Source organism: Plectrocnemia conspersa, unplaced genomic scaffold (assembly GCF_051122295.1).
Source record: "Plectrocnemia conspersa isolate PC_06_02 unplaced genomic scaffold, ASM5112229v1 ptg000009l, whole genome shotgun sequence".
NCBI lineage: Eukaryota > Metazoa > Arthropoda > Insecta > Trichoptera > Polycentropodidae > Plectrocnemia > Plectrocnemia conspersa.
In genome coordinates, this window is record NW_028277173.1 from 7,008,789 (window position 1) to 7,030,820 (window position 22,032).

The 22,032-nt window shown below is 31.6% G+C and overlaps 1 protein-coding gene across 5 annotated transcripts in view; it reads right to left on the reverse strand.

Moving 5' to 3' along the window:
• LOC148231756 (nucleolar protein 4) overlaps positions 1–15,655 on the reverse strand; it is a 314,898-nt gene extending 299,243 nt beyond the window's left edge. For 4 of the 5 annotated variants that reach the window (XM_088192002.1, XM_088192001.1, XM_088192000.1 and 1 more), the window contains exons 1-2: positions 15,495–15,655; positions 11,237–11,854 (exon numbers count right to left, since the gene is read on the reverse strand). In XM_088192002.1, the coding sequence (XP_088048128.1) occupies positions 11,237–11,764 (528 nt within the window). In that variant the 5' untranslated portion in view covers positions 11,765–11,854; positions 15,495–15,655. Of the gene's footprint in view, positions 1–9,990; positions 10,317–11,236; positions 11,855–15,494 lie in introns of those variants that run through there. The other variant, XM_088192003.1, reaches the window with a different exon arrangement.
• Between the last annotated feature and the right edge of the window lie 6,377 nt (positions 15,656–22,032).

Sequence of the window (22,032 nt, forward strand, 5' to 3'; positions counted from 1 at the left end):
TTCTGCTTCAGTGCCGCATTGATTTGTATGAGGCATAATTTATGAAGTAAGAGGTACATAAGCTCAGAATACTAGAAAGAGAGTTATGATACATGGTGCTCGTCAATAAAAACTACAATATTGGTAGCAATGAAAGCAAAAGTATGGTTCAAAACAAAAACATTACTTTCCACAGGTGTTTGGTAAACAAAATAATATATTTTCCAAGCGTGGTCTTATGTGTTTTGATTGGAAAGAGGTGGATGTTTTCCTTGTGCAAGAATATACACACATTCAGTTAAGAAGCAAAATCTTAAGCTATTTGCTCTTAAAAATATCGTCTTTCAAAAATGATAATCAATAGTGCAAAATTAGTACTAAGAAATTCTACACTGAGTATATTGTCTGAATACCTAAAAATATTTGCTTTAAATATTTTTATGCTTGATCAGCTTAAAAATACACATATTACTTAAAGGTTATTAGATATTTTTATGGATTTTTTCCTAAAAATATTATAATTTTCATCCTAAATATTGTATTATTAATTAACAGAATGACACAGTATGGCACTTTCCGACACTAAAATCCAGACGGTAGACGGAAGCCTATCTCCATGGAGAATCTAAATCACTGAGTAGAGAGAAGAAGTTCACAAAATATCGAATGCATTTAAATAGTTTTAAATTATCTGCATACAGAATAAAACTTGAATTTGAAAATAACATTAATAAGTAACACGAAAAGCAGAGAATTCCCGAAGGGATGAAATACTCTTTTGACAGATTACAATCTGTCTACGATCGCTCAAATAACTCGAGAATAACCGAATTAAATCATCCGAGCAATCGTGGTCTGACAATTTTTTTAATAATAATCTATGACAAACATTGTCGAAGGCCTTCTCAAAATCCAAAATATACGACATCTACTTGAATTTCCGCATCGAGTGATTTTTTAGTAAGCGTTTTCAGTGATTTTATTTATAGAATTTGAGAGGAAATTAAATTATGTCATCAATATTTTAGACCAGTGGTTCTTAACCTTTTCAAAGTCACGGTGCACTTTTGATCATGGGAAAAAGTGGCGGTGCACCAGAATTTAGAGGTCGAAAAAAATATGTGGATATAATTTTTATTACATATTTAAAAAAAATAATAGTTACATACAAAATTACATACAAATTTTTTACATATTTTTTTAAATTAAATTATATAAAAAAGTTTAGTATTGAAAATAAATTTAGTTAGTTAATTTTGCCCTAGAACCAATTTTTAATTACGTGTTTTATTAAAAATATTTGTATTAATATTTAAAGGTGCTCTTTGGGTGGCAAATCTAAGTGGTGCATTTTCCCCCCTTTGTTTACCCAAAATAACGTTCCTGCTTAACATAATGGAATTTATATGATCAATCAAAAATTAATTATTGTGATACCTGAGCTTGTTGGCTTTTGCAGATATCAGAAATATTAGGTCGAATATTTTATATAGTTACCCTGAATTCTTCGTTTACATTTTTTCTGTCTTTCTCGTTTTATAGTTTTCATATTAGTTGTTGTTAAGAAACCAAGCTCACACAAATATGATGTTGAAAACTGTAACAAAATTTTCAGTGCCTTCATGTAAAGAACTGAATATCCCTCTTGGACAGTAATCCAAAAATTCTTCATAGTTATTTCGGAAAATTTAATTTTTAGAGTACGATCAGTCGACAATGAGACTAATTTGATGATTTCGTATTCGGTCATAATTTTCTATATTTAAGAATAGAAAATAATGTGCAATCTTTTCTTCCAATGAAGTTAAATGTTCTAATATTGCGGAAATAACTCCCTTGGGAATGTTTTCGTTAAGTGAAGGAAACATATCTACTTTTTTTTCTATTATTCGATTTTTCGAAAGAGTTATTTTTTTTCGAAATCCTGTCAATTTGTCAATGGATGTCATGAATTTTTCGTTTTTTCCTTGAATGCTTGTGTTAACGTTATTTAAGTAATTTAAAATATCTGTTAAATAAGCCACTTTAGCATACCAATCATTATTCTGAAGACATTTTACAAAATCATTCATACCTTCATTTCGAAAAAAGATTAAAAATTTATTCTTAAGTTCTATCGGGATAAAACTTTACCCTTAGATAAACACCTGACTTCAGTGTGAAAAATCAAACACTCGTACATAGCTTCCATAGAAATGCAAAGTTTTTTAAACATGCGTGTTTTTAAAGGTCTTGATTTTATGAAATTCACTATATTTACAACTTGATATAGTACAGATTTTAGTGCTGCTGGTAATGTTTTCGAAACTAAAGATTCTCTATGTAAAAAACAGTGAGTAGATATAATATTAGGTTTTCTTGTCTTTGCAAGGGCTACAAATCCTTTAAATGAGCCTACCATTGAAGGAGCACCATCCATACAAATTCCAACACATAACTCCCATGATATTTTAAATTGTTCTAAATATGAATAGATAAGATCAAAAACATCTTGTCCTGTCGTATGCTCCTTAAGTTCTTTGCAGCATAGATATTGATTCACTATTTTGTTTTGATTTATGAAACGAACGAATCCTACTATTTGTGCCTTACCGCTAATGTCAGTAGATTCGTCGACTTGTAAAACAAAATATCACTTGGAAAGTTTATCGTTAACTGTTTTCTCAATATCATCCGACATATTTAATTATTTTTTTTATTGCATCGTTTGAAAGAGGAATTTTCATAATTTTCTTCTTGCTTCATCACCAAACATAATTTTTCCTATTTCACAATATGCAAGTAAAATTAGAAACTGCTATAGTATGTGGTTTTAATTGTACAGCAATCAATTCAGCAATCTTGTATGAAGCCAGTTGTGCCTTATCGGAAATTTTAACAGTTTTTTCAAAATATTTCGCTTGCTTATTTTGCGTGCTTAACAATCTTTTAAAGTAATCTTTACTTTTTGATGCAAGATCGGCGTGCTTCGTAGTGAAGTGGCGATTTAACTTGTCAGTATACATCGCGCTATTGGACAGTTTTTCTCCACATACAACACATAGTGGAATGTGATATCCTTCTTCATTGATGCTAGTAAAACTGAAACGTAAATATTCTTCAGAATACTGTCCATTATTTTTTTTGATTTTACTGGATATATTTTCTTTTGTATGAGACGTATGATGTCTAGTAACATCGTCACTACTTCTTCCACTTGTACTCCCAGTGTCATTAATATTTTGGTCTGATTCACAATTTCGTTTGGTAATAAATTTATCCATTGTGGGGTATCACGACTCTAATAAAATATAAATTGATTGAAACATTAAGATTTTACTATTTTGCGGAATTTTTGTTTTTACCAATTTTCTCGCGGTGCACTTGCAATAAGTTCACGGTGCACTGGTGCACCGCGGTGCACCGGTTAAGAACCACTGTTTTAGACTGTTTTAATATTGTCAACTGTTTTTGTGATTGGTTTTTATTGTTTGTAATAATTAAATAATAATAATAATTACTAATAAATACATATAAGATATAATTAAGAAAATATTAATTATAACTCTTAGTAAATATTAAATAATAATAATAATAACAAAAGCTATTCCTTGACGTTGAATCATTTTATTTCACTTGTTCTATTATTTCATAATTTATTTGTAATATATTTATTTATTTAGATTAAATTAAGACCATCGCGACCTAACAGGTTACCCCAATGCGTCACGATGGTCGAAAAGTTTATTATTTATTGTATATATATGTGTAATATATATTACATATTCCGCCTGGAGTGTAGATATGTTGCACTCTTGCCGTTCCCAAGCCCGGATAAAGGAGGAGGGTTTCTATCGTGGACCAAAACCAACCAACATGGAGAAATCCAAATAGTTACGAAAAAGTCACAAATAAATAATAAATCCGTCCCGATTCATAATTACCTAAGCGATCAAAATCAAGATAAACGACTGAACTTAAATTTTGGAACCTGGAATGTGCAATGTTATGATCAGGAAAAATGCAAACAATAGCGGAAGAAATACTAAAACTCAAGATATATCTAGTAGCCCTACAAAAAATTAAGTGGAAAGGCCAAAACCGATCACCGGTTGTAGCACCGTGAAAGAAGAAGAAGAATATGTATTTATTATAAATTATACATAATATATATAGTTAAATGTAGCATCGTATCTTTCTATCAACTTGTATTATTTATTATTTTTATAGATAAAGAAATATGACAACCCTCAACAACAAACAATTGAAAATTATTTTTCTACATAAGAGCGTACTATTATATAATTCGTAAACACCATTGATCAAAAACAAATGGTTTGGTAATTAGGATTATTTTTGTGTACAATATGATTTTCTATACATCTAAGAAATGTTGTCGATTTGTAAATTTTTTCGACAGCATGTGAGTCAGATGACGTAAAAATGCGTTACAGATTTATATATTAAAATTGTATCAGTGTGGAAGCATGATCCTGCGTGTCATTCGCTTGTATAGTGTCGCGCGCCTGCATGTGTGTGTACGTGTGAGCACGCGGGCCAACGCGCGGGCCGACCAATTGATTTAAGTGCATAATAAGTTTCATATTACCAACAATAAGATGAAAAATGATTGTTTATTGATATAATTAGAATGTTTAAATCATGTTAATCATACATATATTATTTTAAAACATAAAAATTAAGTATTTTGGCTGTAATGATGTGTTAAACAGAGTAAGTAGCCAAAAAATTATATCGCTAAAAACATATGGCGTACAGCGAATAATTAAGAATTTACCGGTCGGCTGTGTAAGGGTTAATAGTAGTGAGATTATCTCATTAAAGCATATAGAAATGAAGTCCGACTTAACATCTTTGGACCCCGTTAAAATCAATTCAAATAGTACTTTCTTAATGTAATGAAAGGCACTCATTGAATTAGAGTAAGCAGACATTTGATTTCTACCGATCTATAATGATCAATATGATAAACCTAAAGCCACTAAAGACTGCAATTCTCCCCTCACAATAAAAAAAATATAATCGACTGCTGTTTGTACTATTTTGTTTTGATTATATGCATTAATTATTGCATCAGATCCTATCAATATATTTATATAGCTAGAATATGCACTCGTCCATTTCATGTGCGTACCATATACTCTCGATTATCCAGCCTAATACTGAAGAAGAAAGGCACGGATAATTGATAGTGTATTGAGAACAGTTCTCTATCTGTTGTATACATACATACATTATTTCGCGATATAATGATTGCTACACTTGCGGATTGTACGACCATTCATAAAGTCAACAAGTGGACCAACTTGTAGCGTTTCAAATTAAATGAGACTATATTTCAGCGTATTAATTTTACAAATATAATAGATTCATTACACGTATTTATATGCTGTGAATTATGCGAAGCTCCTCGGTATGAACCTGGACGCGAAATTGCGATGGAGCGAACACTTGAAAGCTATGTTACTGATTATTCAACTTGTACTGGATTCTCGAAAGACACTTCTAAATTTAAATAATAATAAACTCGTGATATATCCGCAAGTTATTAAAAAATATACTCTTGATTATTTGATTGCTAGAAAAGATGTGCACGGATAATCCAAACAATCAATTCATAAAATAAATATTTGAAGCACGGATAATCCAATAGACTAAACAGTAACGGTTTACTCATAAAGCTTCGCCGTGTATAACCAATTATAATGATTTTGACTCCTGAAGTGTGAATTGTTACGTAAAGTTTCGCACTACTCTTAAATATGTATATTATTTTCGGTCCTTTAAATTATACCACTAGATTTACCGCAGAGGTAGCCCCCTAATTGAGCCCTCCAGTAAAGTATTCCATAATGTATTTAGTGAGCAAATTTATATGGAGGGGAAAATAGGCATATTGTCGCATGGTGTTCAAAGGGTTAATGCGGCTTATGAGGCTAGTCCACGAACTTTTATATCATCCTATCCATGTGTACCTACATTACACACCCACCATACCCCAATTAGAGGAGAGAGGTATCGCATCGGCGACCGGACGGGAATAGATAAATAAGCGGCGCATACATCGCCGATAAAGTTCCCGCTCCTGCGTCGACTCACATTGTTGTTATTATTATTATTATTATTAGTATTATTATTCCGTTCGGCGGACAGTGGGCATGTCGACGTCATGCGGGTAGCGAGCCGAAAAATAAATACAAAAAAAAAGAAACGAAACGAACGCCCCTCCGTCATGTCATGTTATAATGTGGATACATTACGGGTCGAACCGGAGCTTTTTACACTGTGAAAGCTTATTATTCCAATTATTTATTCCCGGGCCCACATTGCGCGCGGGAATAATCGAGATATGGAATCTCGATTGTCATGTTTCTTATTATTTTTAATAAGTTTATCTTTCAATTATCTCTTAAAACTAAAAACTAAATTTACGAAAAATAAACATAAAAGCGTTGCACTAAAAACAATTATTATTTTTACTATATATTTATTATTATTATTTAAGCTTTCACTATAGATGTAGTTTTATATACACCAAAGCCTCATATAACACGGTTGATGAATTGTGGCATATTTTTGTATAACACGTTTTATATAACAAGGTTTAAAAAAAAAACAACAATTAAAAATTAATTACCATGTTTGATTTATACGCATGTGGATAGCGCTACAAGATGAGAATTTAACAGTTACACAAGCTTGGAAAAAAATTCTATTCGAAATTGTATCGATATGGTCTCTGCATCCATTAAAGAAATATATCAATCGACTTTAAATTCTTGCTGGAAAAAGCTGTGGCCATAAGTAGTCCCTGGAGAAAATGTTGTACCACATATAGAAGATGAATAACAAAGAATAATTAAAATTTGTCGTGGTATTAGTGGAGAAGGATTTCATAATATGGATATTCAAGATATCGGAGAAATATTGGAAGATCGCACGTTGAACAAAAAAGAATTAGAAGAATAAATGTTAGATGAAACTACCATAGTTAATGACTCAGAAAGCAGTTGCAGCGAAGTAGATAAATGTTTCACATTAAAAACAATAAATGACGACTTGGGATTGGCTGATAAATTAGAACATTTTTTTATAGAAAATGATCTTATGACGGAAATAAGTTTGAAGTTCAATAGGGGATTACAGCAGATCTTGGCCCCTTATAACGAAATACGTAAAGATTTATATGCTAAAACTAGACAATCGCTTATTACAGGTTAAATCCAAAAATACACCAGAGTCCTCTGATGATGAAAACTTACAACCGATCTCGAAAAAGAGTCGGACATATAGAATTTTAAGTGATATCGATGATGAATAAATGATCTATTATATGTTACATATTAAAAAATCGATAAATATGAAAATGTATATTTTTTTGATTGTTTATTTAAGATATAAATGGTGTTAATTAATTTAGATTTTTTTTTGGAACGCAAACCCTAATTTTGTATGAACTGCAACTCGTATAACACGGATTTGTATAACACGGCGTTTTTGTGGAACCATATGAATAATTATATATATATTTTTAATGTTTTATATACTATTGTACGCTTCAAATTCTTTAGATTAATGTTTTGAAATGTTTATGGAAATAAAAAGACAGAAATTAACCCTAATAACCACCTATTGGTACATAGCTTTTATAACCTGCATTTAATGATGACAATTCTTAAAGTAAGAATGTCAAAACAAAGACACAAAATAAAGACAGCGAGGCGCCGCCATTATGTTGTTGTTTTCGCTGCATTCGATTTTCATAATTACGACATTCATTATAATAAATTTTCATGACAGCATAATTTGAACAAAAGTAAAATAAATTACGAACTCACAAGTTATTTTCAAAGCTACATAGTTTGAAATCTGCAGTTTTAGCATTGTTATGTGGTAGTTTTCTTTCACAAATATGTATTCGTTAAGCATCTTAAAAAACATAGAACATTCAATTAAACAATGATTTCATATTTTATACTTCAAATCAAATCAACTTCTAGATTCAAAAGAATTTTGTTGCATCACATTTATCTACAGTCCATTTATTTTCAAGAATCAGTAGACAAAAACAAATACATGCAGTATTTATGAATACATATTTTTTATGTCACTGATTATAAAAGAATTTATTATTTAACTTTAATTTGGTGAATATAGACATACTTGAAGGTAAACGTGTATTCCAAAAATTTTGCCAAAATTCATCAGTGGTTCTCAAACTAATTTTATTTTATTAAATTTTAAGTGATTTAAGGACGCGAATCATTTTATTATCATGCACCTCAGATTACAAAAAAAAAATTATCAAAGTTTGACAATTTGTCTATTTTTAAAATATCTATCTCTAATTCGAATAATTTTAATGCAAGTTGGTTTGTTTATTTTTAGAATATCTATCTCTTATTTGATTTATTTTAATGAGAGAGTGACCCGAAGGTCACCTTTGTAATAATGTTGACCTTCTAAAAGTATAATGTCGATGATTTGAGTTTATTTATATGAAAAATATTATTTAAATCTAATTTATATGTGCCAAAATTACCAAATTTTTAAATGACGTTCTTCCGTCGAAAATAGTGAAAAAAATATATAATTATCATATATCGATAATATGTGAATGTATATTGCCATATCTTGAAGAAACTTGAAAAAAAAGTAACATAATACACATTTTTGATAATAAAATCCCAAACGTCAGAGGACGCCACCGTGGTGTATAACAATTATGTGCTTAAAAAAATAATATTTTTTATACAAATTGTTAAATTAAAACATACTTCACCATAATATTCGATCCCATTTTAATTCAAGCATTAAAAAAACACTTTTTTCATATAAAGGATAAATGACAATTTAACGACAAAGACGGAATAGCGTATTCCGAAAGTTTTCGATTGGTAACCCAGAGGCTACGGGTTCGAGCCACGGTAGCAGATTTTTATGTATAAAAATTCGCTAATATTAAAAAACGGCCTTAGCTACAAAATTACATCTATTGATTATAAATAATAATACACAAAATAATTAATTATATAGAACACTGATTCACAAAATGAAAAGACTAGTGATACATAATTACTTGTAACTATTAATTATGTCTGGTTGACATACCTAGTTGGTACAGATTTACAACGGAAGTTTAAAAAAAAATAGTTAGTGCTTAAATGTGCTTAAAATTCAATATTTTAAATGCTGTCCTAAGCAACACAAAAAACACAACACGACGTGTCAACAACAAAACTGTTGTAAAAACTGAGAGGACTGTAAATAAATGACACTAAAATTCAAGTATCTTTAAAAGTTAATTATTAGCTAATTGCCCCTCAATGAACAAGTTTTTCATAGACATGTAAAAATAAACATATTAGGTTTGAATTTTTTAAAAAATTTAGAATGATATACATACATACATGCTATTATGACAATATATTGTAATGCAGTTTTGAATGATGTTGCTGAGGTTAAAAAGAAAACTTATCTAGCGGTAATCTAGCAGACAAACTTCCAGCGGATTTATAATAGCAAATACATACAATATTTTACCGCTAAGCAATTGCATTTTTTTCAATTTGTTTTATGGATTAGAATATAAAATACCTGAGATTCCTAATAAAAATTTAGAAATTAAAACGAAAACTATGTAAGAACTTTCTCTATTATTCAAATAAAATTACTGAATTTTGAATTAAATCAAATAAATATCACGTTTATAAAAATATTGCATCGATTAAACTCTTTATAAAATTAAGATAAAAACAGAAAACTCAGTCTGAATAATAAACTGCAAATTATTGGGTTTACGCCTGTCAAGTTGCAGCGATATATTTAGAAATCTATTGTGACTGAAAATGTTCATTTGAATAAATTTTAATTTATGAAGCCCTCAAGATAAGAACATGTCAACTGATATTTTCGTCTAAAATGAGTTGTAACATTGTGTTGCAATCTGGAGGGGGGTAAATATTGAGATGCGCATACGCAGGCCTCGCACCTTCGGCATGAATTTCTCACCTTTGGCTGAATAGTCAGCACGAAATCTAGCGCCTCTTCTCTCAGAGATGCGCAGTGTTCGAGCAGACGCCTCGGTCTTGTTTAACTCGACCGCGAAAGTGAATCGGCTGATAAACGCCTCCCGAGTGTCGAATACTGCACGAAGCTTCTTCGTTTCTAGGGAGAGGTGTTCAGTGATGGCGTCCAACTCCGACGCCACGATTCCTCCGCGATTTCTCGACTTCTGACACCAGTGTTACATGGGCCAGAGCCTTGAGAAATGAAAAGCACGCGAATTGTGTTTATACCGCGTATATTACTGAGGAGCGATGGCGCTGCACCCCGAAATGACAACCGATACCCCCCCCCTACTACCGCGGTCCTCGAGCGCGAGAGTCCGAAATCACGTGACCGCGCATGCGCATCTCAATATTTACCCCCAGATTGCAACAATGTATGTCTATGTGTTAATTCAAAACTGATGAAATATTTGAAAATTATTTCAAGAGAGCAAAAATACTTGTAACAACACAAGCTGTTGCGTGTAGGGATACGCGTGCGGGTTAGTTCTTAGGTCTGAATCCAAAAACACGCGTGCTTGTGTATAAGCTTTATCGAGATCGGCGTGGCCGATCGCTTCGTAACGACGAATGCTGTCAAATCGGGGACATTCCCGAACGCTGTAAGACGGCGCGGCGTTCGCGAACGCATACAAAAGGCGAAACGGGCGTCAACACAAGCTATATCACAATGCATTATAAGGTATGTATGAGACATCAGATTGAAATCTACAATATTTTATTAATTATAAACTATTAGTACAGTCAATAGACGACACCGTACACGAACTAGCTCTATTTTATTTTAATTATTCACCACGATCTTCATCCGTAAGATCAGGAAAATCTAGGATAGCCTAATCTGTGATTATCTATCGGATTTAAATTATAAAATAATCACTAATTTTAATATCACAGACACGATTCAATTGAAAAACATTAGTATACATATGAGATTCGTACCCAGATATTTTAGTTATTAGTCCCTGGTATATGTGAGAAATAATTAATCAAATATGATGCAGGCCCGTCATATGTTATACATATTGTGGACTAGTCTGCTTAATTTATAAAGTGTCATATTAAAGTATATTTAAATCTGAGAAATAAATTACAGAAGTCATTAAGTATTTTTTTGTGAAATTATAAAATCATGGGTCTTGTTGAAATAATTCAATCTTAATAAGTATATTTACGTATATTCTTACCTTGACGGGAGCTGTCGGTATGTAGAGGGCAGGATCGTTGGCTGAACCGGAACACCTTTCGATGGCCTCAGGGCCATCGTCCACATCCAGGACGCTGTAACGGCACACGATCCCATCGGCCGGTTTGGCATCGTAGCCCGGAGGCTTGCCCAAATGGAAGCCTTTCGCCTTGACCCAAAAACGAAACTTGGAGCTGTCCGAGCTGTTGCACTCTTCGCCTCTTAGGGTCCTCAGAATCCTCGCGTACTTTCTCAGAGTTATAGTCTTGGTTTTGGCCAAATCTCCATACGTCTGGATGACCCACGGTTGGTAAGCTGCGAGTAGATCTGCCTTGCTATCTCCGGTGGCGACGAACTTTAACTTCTTAGATTGATTGTTGTTTTGTTCTTGTGCGGCTTTGCTCTTGGAGCTCGGAGCTGCAGACTTCCGCTTGGAGGCTTTCTTGGGCGGAGCCTTCTCAATGTCTTTGATCACCTCCTGGGTTATCTTTTTGCGCAAGCCCCTGTCGGAAATCATAGCTGCTGCCATAGCGCACTTCCGGTCGGGTCAAAGGCAAAGCATCGCAGTCAAGAAGTCACGTTTCATACGACAAAAACACTCATTTGTGTAATCAAAGTGCTATAATTATAACGAAAAACATATATTTTAAGTGAGATCACTTTACACGTTGGCTTCGATTGAGATTTCAAAACGCGAAAAGGGTCGTCCGCTTTGAGTTTTTTTTTCGTTAGTGAGTGACAGAGGCATTCGATGTCTGACACGGACGCGCGTCTAACGGCTCTCTTGTTCCTAATTTTCAGAGACGTATTGGGCTATATACATACATATATATACAATAGTATTTATCGTTTCTTTATACAATTAGATTCAAGATCATATGTTAAAAATATTCTACATTAAGTTTATGGCAATGACGTTATGACCAAGTGAAATTTGGCAAAATAGTGTCATGAATTTAAAGCATGAAGAAGTGACGTTTATGATAAAACATAAACGAATGTATTCCATTCAACAATTTAAAACATCATTTTGATATGCGTTTAACGATCGATGAATTTATAAACAATATAAAAAAAACATATCAGAAATGTCGCTAAAATCAAAAAGCTGGTTTCTAAATTTAGGTTCACAGTTTGCGTTCAGATCTATGGTTATGTTAAAAAAATAAAGGGATGTTCTACTCAGAATATTCTAACTAAACTAACTTACAAATACACATTTGTGCTAAAAATAAGGAATGTTACTTTTGCGATGAAATATACATATATCTACTTATGAAGATATGCTATTTATTTATACATTTTCGGTGTCCATACTTAATTACTGTAAATTTGAGCAATTTTGATTATAGAGGGTAAGGCATATTTGGACGTCAAAAATCGCTCCACTTTTAATATTACAACAACGAATACTGCGTTTTTTATATTTACATATAAGAAAATAATGAACAGCCCATTTCAAAGTAGTTCGAACAATAACAGTACCAAGTTATAGAAAGCATGACATTGGATTAAACACAATTCACTTGACAGTTTAAAAAACCTCTATTGTAAAAATAAGAGATATGGAAATTTTGAGAAAGTGATGCACTTTCTTCAAACATATGCAAAAATAGTAAAACTTAAAAATACATGCTTAAGTTTTATAAAAATATGTAATATTTGAACGATTCGCTTTTGTAATATATGTGATTTGATTTGTAAAAAGCGTTATATATATATTTTAGTTTGAATAGTTAAAAACAAGACCAGGTATATACATATATAGTACTAGTATGTAAATAAAGATAAAATAAAGTTATTTTATTAAATATAAATTTAATTGTAACTGATCGTAGGACAAGATTAACAGGTGGGTCTGTAAAAACTTTAATGCTTAGCTTTATTAAAATATATTCTTATAATTATATTATTATAAAAATTATCATATCATTTAGCTTTGTGTATTTTTAATTGGCAGTAATAATTCTAGTATATTATTTTTTTTTTTCTTTTAAGAAATCGTATACCAATGTAAATATAAATATATCTTAAAAGAATAAATATAAATAGTAAATATATCTTATTTTGATACAAAACCAAAGCCAAACATTAAAAATACTAATCCACAAATAATAACTTTTTAAAATATCCAATATTCCTATACATACTCTTAAATATTTAATTATAATGTATCCCTTTGACTTTTTTATAAGAAAGCTTAACTTAATTTTAAATAATCATTAGATAATTAAATAAAGCTATTTGTTGCATTACTACTTAATTCACTAATATTATAAACTATATTAGCTATATAATTACTATAATATACATATTTATTAATAATTAAAAACGTTGCACAAACACCCATGAATATTAAAAGTATGGTTTTAATTTTTTTTAATGATATCTAAGCCATAGTTTTAATTGAACTGTTTTTTACCGGAAAAACAACTATATTGTTTACTTTAATTCATAATAATACAGAAATACTAGGAACTACTATAATAATATGCTATTTTTACATATAAAATCATTATCAATTCATCCACATATAATTTGAATCATTTTAAAAAAACTACAGTGTCGATTTCATTGACAATGCATTTTAGAGATGTGAGTTTTTTTTAGAGAAAAAAGTGGTATTATGCTTATGCATGGATATGTTATAGAACATTTTTTAATGTTTCATTTTAGAATTTTTTTATTAAAAAAGCATAACTTATCTTCGAACAATCATTACTCAAATAAATAAAATCATTTGTAATTTTACTATTATAATCAAAATCAGTTTAATATAAACATAATTATTAACAATTAGCTCACATTATTGTAATAATGAATTTTAAGAAATGCTCTTAAATGATTTTTAAAATATATATTTAAACTATATAGTTTACTTTAATTTATTATAATAAAGTTACACTATGATCTACAATATATTTTTATGTGCTATGATTCTGATATACATATGTATGTATATCAGAATCATAGTTATAGAAAAAAGTATAGTTTACTTCAGACTTGTTTTTAAATAGATATTTAAAATAGAATTGCTAAATAACAAACTTAATTTTTATAAGGTCTATTTTTCAGACAATTCTAATCTAAATCTGTTAGAAATTGATCTTGTCCTTATAAACAATTATGTAAATCTAATGTTTCTTCTCGAATAATTATCGAGAAAAATACCAAATCGAGAATTCTCATTTTTTAGAATTTGTATAAAGCTATTTTTTGTTAAAAATTAAATATGTTCGAATATTTTTAAATTTTTATACCACTGCACAAGAAAAGTCCGCGTCAGATATTATTGTTCAAAATAGAGGTGGTACTTCGATATACGTCCGCTTTGGAATAAGTCCAACTTGGTATACGTCCTGTTTGGACGAGAAACATTTTGCTTGGTATAAGAGCGTTTGGAATACGACCCGCGCGCGTGCTAGAACTCGAATGAGTTACAACACCGCGCTAAAAATACGTTTGGTATACGTCCTATTTGGTAAAAGTCCAAGGATCCGGAACGGATTAAGGACGTATACCGAAGTACCACTGTATATGAATATCAAAAAAAACTTTACTATTTTCTTAAATACTCTAATCGACCTTATCTTTGGTAATCTATGGTAATCGACCTCCCAGACACGACACGAATAAAAAATATTAGTGTTTGTATAGAATTCGAACCAATGTCTTTCAGGTATTAGTCACTAACTTATATATCGTGCTTGTTATGAGCAATTTTCTAAAATATACTAAAAAAGGTAGAAGTACCCGGAGAATAATATTCAAAAATGTCGTTATCCATTATATAGAAATATTCATTTGTTGCGTTCGCTTTTAATATTTTCAACGGCTCATATACTAATAAAATAAACAATGGAATAACCCCATTTAAATATTTATGAAATAAAAGTTCAACTGTTTTTTTCGCGTTCAATTAACTGTGATATCTTTATAGATTAGCTATATATTAAACATATTTAACAAAGGGTTAAAATAACACGAATATTTGGGTTTAAATGTACCCCATTTAGGGATGGGAGGTAAAACACTAGTGCATTAACATTTGTTTAGTACCAAAGCTTGTCACTCAAATACGGAAAAAAGACTCTTTTATATTAATCGATCATATAAACAATGTTTGGTGTTGTTTATATTTAATAACTGTCGCAAACATTTAAATTATTGCATAATTTCACAACACAATAGTAACAATCAACCGTCACAACAATAACAATATTTATAAATACGAGCACTGTTTTTTAACTTCAAATTACGTTTGAATATCACTGGAACGCGCGGACCGCTGCGGTGCGGTGTCAAAATCGCGCCAAACAAAGATTTGAACTGCTTGTCAAAAAGTTGTTTACGTGCGCGCGCAACGACCGTGTGCGAATGGACCGAAGCGTGCGGTTATAGGCGTGCTTACGCGACGGGCTCGCCGACAACACTGACGGGGGCTGCACGCGCGACCGACGCCGACACCTCCGCGACTTTTCCGGACGCGCTTCCACCGAGACGCTGATCGGCGATAGGCGCTTCCGGCCGCCACATCAATTACCGACCCACGGCCCGGGGACGGTGGACTCGATGGACCAAAGCGAAAGTATCCATTGTGAAATGAGGTAAAACCCAAAACATTTTTTTATTTTTAATAATATCAGGATCAGTACAAACGTAAAGAATCACTGTCTTTATATTCCCTTATACTCACAGCTAGTGTTCCTCCTCTAAATTATTTCTCGAAGACTTTCTCAAGAAAAATGGCAAATCGAGAATTTTCATAGAGCCTTTTTTATCTAAAATTAAATTTGGAATATTTTTTTCTTAATTTTTTTTACAATCTGCATAAAAATTGTGGACCCATACCAGATGTACGAAACAATTTTCTCTACGATTCTATGAATACGGGAGCCCGAAATTGCTTCGTAGCTCGACGCTCTATCAATCGAAGTAGATCGGTTTGCGTACAGATTCGTTTCTAGATGGTTTGTTTTTACAGGTACTCCTCATTTAACAATCGTGTTTCGTCCCTACAACTAGGTCGTTAAGCGAATTGGTCGATAAGCGAGGGGCTTATTTTTTGTTTATTCTAAATTTATTATTATGAAACAGAGACGGTATGAGGGTGAGGCGTGAGATGCTTGCCTCAGGTGAACGAATTGGTAGTCAGTGAATAAAAAAATTTCAAAATCGAAAGAATTATAGAAAATAAGAATACATTTATCTTTGGTAAAGCAACTCTGCTGCTGTAACTCCGTGGGATCTCTCCTCTCTGTTATCAAATGTCACCCATAAAATATGTTCACGCCTTAAAAAATAGCGGTCCAGATTAGAAAGAGTAGAATAGCAATATTACTATCATGTATGGTTTAGCGCGCGTCCTTTCCAAAGAAAGAGTAGCTTAAGCGATACTTCACCGATCGGTAGCCAAAGGGTAGAATACCGATATGATTATGCACGGGGTATAATTTATGGTTTAGTGCGCGTCCTTTTCAAACAAAGTAGTTTTTGAGCGGTACTTATAGGTGATTAACATCTCAGGAAAGATGTGAAATAGTTCCAATTATTATCGCAATTGTTTGGTAACGAGATCTCTCGTACATTGTTGTGTAAAATATTGTGTCTTACTTTAGAGACGTCTGATTTTTTTTCATTTGCCCTAAAACAGTGAACGTCAGGGCTTTCAATTTCTACACACATACATTCGCGGCGCTAGAGCCGAGTCACAAGAAGAAAGTCATATACGTCGCACGAAAATACGATTTTGTTTCTACCTGCGCTGCAATAACGGTTATTATCGGTAAACTGCAGCGTATCAGCATACTTCGACGAGTTTATGCAGAAATCGATATCAATTTTACACGTATGATATATTATTTAAAAAATGTAATTAAAAACATTTTTAATTACCATATCAGGAAAGATGTGTAATAGCTCCAATTATTATCGCAATTGTTTGGTAACGAGATCTCTCTTTCGTTGTTGTGTAAAATATTGTGTCTTACTTTAGAGACGTCTGATTTTTTTTCATTTACCTCTAAATCACTGAACGTCAGGGCTTCCTATTTTTACACACATTAATTTAGTCACCAGAGACAATTAACAAAATTCGCTATGCAGATGACACGGAAATATTTTCTGAGACGCCTTGTTAGTGTAAATAAAGAATGTATAAAAAAGGGCCTACAAATAAAACAAGAGTTAATATACTATGGAAAGCTGAAAATTATACAGAGATAGAATTGAGAGGGTGAAGCATTTAAAGTACCTTAGTAGTTAAATCAATGACGAAATGGACCCCGACGAAGAGGTTAAAGTCCGTATATTTATTAACCCAATTTTGATGCTTAATTTTTAATTGATTTTTATAATTTTAAATTTCATTTACGGCATTTCTATATTTTGCAATAACTTGACCCCTTTGCTTTTATACATATTAGTAGTTCCAACGTAAACAAATCGTTTTAAAGCAGAAGTGATTACATAGTCTAAATTAAATATATCAAAAATTACGAAAAATGTTTAGTCAAATTGAATAGAAAATTAGAAAAATAATGGTAAATTTTTTCTAGTATTTTAACTTTTGTATATTTTTTTTACATAAATATTTTCATTAATTACTTCAATAATTTACTTTGAAATTTTAAAATATATCGTTTTGCTTCTTAACTTTGTCGCAGTTATTTTTATAATTAACTTGCCGATTTTTAATTGTTTTTTATTAGAAGCAATGGAATCAGAAAGAATAAACGTGTGTTTTATAAGGTTTATTTAAAAACAAATATTTTACATTTTTAAGTAAAATATATAAAAATAAAGCGTATATATATTCGATACATTTAAATATTACCTGCAAATTTAGATTAGTATCCCTGAGACTTCTAATATTGAATATTTTTAATGTCTCTAATATATAAAAGTGTTTTTTTTTTAAATAAAATTTGTAGCGATTTCTTGGCATCAAAATAATATTTTTATTATTACATTTACAACCATTCTATGCCAAATTTAGGTAAAAATGTCAGATGACAACTTTTGCATTTGAACGACACAAATTATTATTTTAATAATAAAAATCAATATGTACATAATATTATGTACTCGTACAAGTTAGTATATAGTATTATATATTCTTATAATTTTCTCTGAATTAATTAAAATCTATTGCGGTTGATTTATAAATGTATAGGTGCGAATAATTACTGTGAAACCTTAAAAAATATAAACTCAAGCAAAACAGAATTCTAAAAGTGGGAATTTAACATTGCCATAGATACCATGAAAGTTGACCACGTCAGCCATTATTATATCATATTATATAATAAAATGTTTATATATCTATTTCTGGGAAATAATAACACAATATTTTAATTTTAAAATCATATTGGCAATAATTATATTTTGTATAGAGAGAAACGATTTATTTAATATACTAAAGTAGTTAGTAACCTTTTTAATAAGTGTATGAATTTGTGTATCAGTGTAAAGAAAACACAGTAGGAGGTCGTGGGTTAGTCACGAAAGATTTTTAGTTTTAGCGCTATACGAACTTATTATATTTAGATGATTTAGTAACCGATTACACATAAGGAATTTCTTGGCGTTCAAAAATTAATATGAGACACAAGCGATAAAATTTTAAGGAAAATATGTAACTAAGATATTTAAAAAAAACTTCAAAGGAACACATTATATTTGAAATCATACTATTTTTTTGAACGTTTGAGCTAACATATAATATATTTGAAAAAAAGGAATCGGATGCAAGTAATCTAGATGCAATGAGCAACGTATATAAGTTAGCAGCTTTTTTCGTATACAAGCATACATACGTATATATTTTATATCGTCCGTCATTGAATTGACCGACCTATTGTGCTCAGCACTCCCCATTTTGATTCCCATCCCCTAGCCGAACCATTCACAAACGGGACAACTAATCTTTCTATTGAGACTAATCTTCAATGACTAAAGCCGTATGGGGTGTGGGTAACGTTCTGTTTCCAACGCTACTAGATTTCGAATATGATTTATAACATAAATATAAATAAAATATATTTATTTTTAATTTTACTTCAAAAATATATTTTATTACAGAGTTGATAGATAACATGATGACATGAAGAATTTATAAGTGTATATCGGTCAAAATATATTTATAAAGTAGTATGAGTCTTGATTCTGTAACATTAAAAATATTACAATATGATATCAATTTAAAAAATACATATTTATCTTATTTTGAGGTTTTTATTATATTTTAAAAGTATGAAAATAAATGTAAACGGTAGATAATAACAGTCTATTGTATAAAATATACGTGTATTGCACCAAAAAATGTAAAAAATTAGTTTCGGGCGGCAGACTAGTCTTGAGAGTCCGTCGTGGGTTTGAGAGTCTTCCTTGTAGTCGTCGATGATTCAATTGCTGATGTCTGCCGAGTACATACATATGTGGTTTGCGATTCATATTCACAGGGTGATTGCTAGAAATTTGTGATGGGGCGTAATGTCTCATGTTTTCTAATAGTCCTTCGAGAAATTTTGGGAGAATAGCAGATGAGACAAATTTTAAGCTAATTAGTCAATTAGTTTTCAGCTTCATCTACAAATTATAATTTTTATTAAAATTTGGTTTTAATGTAGCTGTACGGTAAATATAAAGAATACTTCTATACAGGTGTGTTGATATAAATCTATTAGTGTTTTTAAAAAATAATATTTTTATAATTTAAATAATCTTTTGAGTCAACTCAAAATAAAAAAAAACTTTTTAATCCACATTGTCCCAATCTTTTTGTCTGAGTTTTGGTATATATTTGGTAATATGGTAATAATTTATTCACATGTTTTATATGGAAATGTTTAACTTAGTTCTTAGAAACTTAACTAAGCTGTCATTACATAAAAATAAGATTACGATTACTTGACAGATAAATAAACAGCAAATAATTATTTTTTAAAACCATATAGATCATATTAACTCAAAGTCAATTATTGTCAGTAATAAATTTTTCATCTCAAATCTCGTGCTACTTTTATCCTAAGCGATCCATTTTAATTTTCTCTGCGTTCGAACGTATCCGGAAGCCGGAAAAGCGATTTTCCAACGAGTCGTGCCGATCAACCCAATCGATATCACCATCGTGCCTCTTTATCTTCGGCGCCTCGAATAAACAATGGCGGCTTACCGACTGCGCCATTATGATCGCCTGACACCACGAGGCCTGTGACATATTCGATAATCACTCGAGGTCCTCGAGGCCCCGCTCTCACCCCTTTGGGTCTGGGCCCCCTCGTTCTGTGCCGTTGGGACCGCACGGTATCTGGGACCGATTCGACCATAGGCGACCCGTAGCGCGACACCGAGGGCCACTCGCAATGTTTTCATCCCTTCTCGACGAACGGAGTGTAAGCCGAGCGAACGCGATGGGTATAACTCTAATGGGAGGGTAGGGTTGTCACAATTTTTAATATATTTTATTAAAATAATACATTTAAATTATTTGCAGATAACGTTATATAGCGAAATTTCATAAAAATGACAGCTGTGCCTCGGAATTTATTTGAGATTGCATTACGTCGAGCGGCGGAATACCTCTGTTAAATAACGGTTTGTTTGACTTAATATGGCACGAACCCGCGTTTAATTATGCATCGTTATAAAAAAGTAGTCATAAACCTTTTAAAAATATTCATACAAAAATTTAATTTTATATAATAAAAAATGTTTTATAAAATTTCTCGAGAAATCAGAATTCTCCATTCGACATTTTTCTTGAATATATGCATGTATATTAAAAGCATTGCGTCACTGCTATAAGTCGTGTGGTAATCTTTAGCTCAAAAATATATTGAGTCAATAAATCATTTGAAACACAGTTATCTAAATTCCAAGGTATTACATAATTCAAAATATATGTATTATAAAATAGTACGTTGCATCTTATGCTTAAAACACATGTCAGAGACAGTACGTTTGACCCTGCTTATATTACCATTTCAGCAACCGAACGCCAAAGTATCCATCTAGGCCGTGTTTTCTCTTAAGGGGTGAATGCATTTTGGAGGTGTGTTCAAGGAATGATGCGATTAATTCGTAAATCTCATCAGAGCTGTGTCAAACGATCAATATTAGAGATTTGACACTTGGAAATGTTGGGGCAGATTCAGATTCAAAACGTTTCAGTTTTAATTTCACACAACATTCAATAAATTTATTTCACGGTCGAGAATGAAAGAGGCAGTTTCGATCGGTCTCTAAATATATAACGCAGATTTATATTATTATAAAAATTAAAATATAAATTTCGATATGGCAGCCCTATCATGTGGCATGGTGTGCGGTGGCAGTGGGAGTAGCGGCTGTCATCGCGCGTGTGACATGGTCGTGGCACGCTCTCGCCCGGTGAAGTATGCGCCGCCAGCATGAATTATTTATGCCTTCAAAAATACACCATTGTCGTACTCATCTTCCTGGACGCGCGAGATTCTTCAACGACTCCTGAGCCGAGACGTCAACTTTTATCGTTCTTTATAATAAAAAAATACACCACACTCCATAAAGTAGCATCGGACGGAAAAGGTCAACCATGAATAATCTATTCCATGTCATAACAAAAGAAAACTTGATTGTAAATAGTTTTAGAAACATCTACACATAACGGCGCAGAGAGCCAACACTAATGAGCTATGGGGTAGGTGGAACCGAGAATCTGAGAGGCCAGCGCTGGTGTGCAGTTGAGGATTACGTGCTCACGTTACACAGGACACTTAAGCATACGCCATGTCTACCATAAAAACTGTTTTTCGC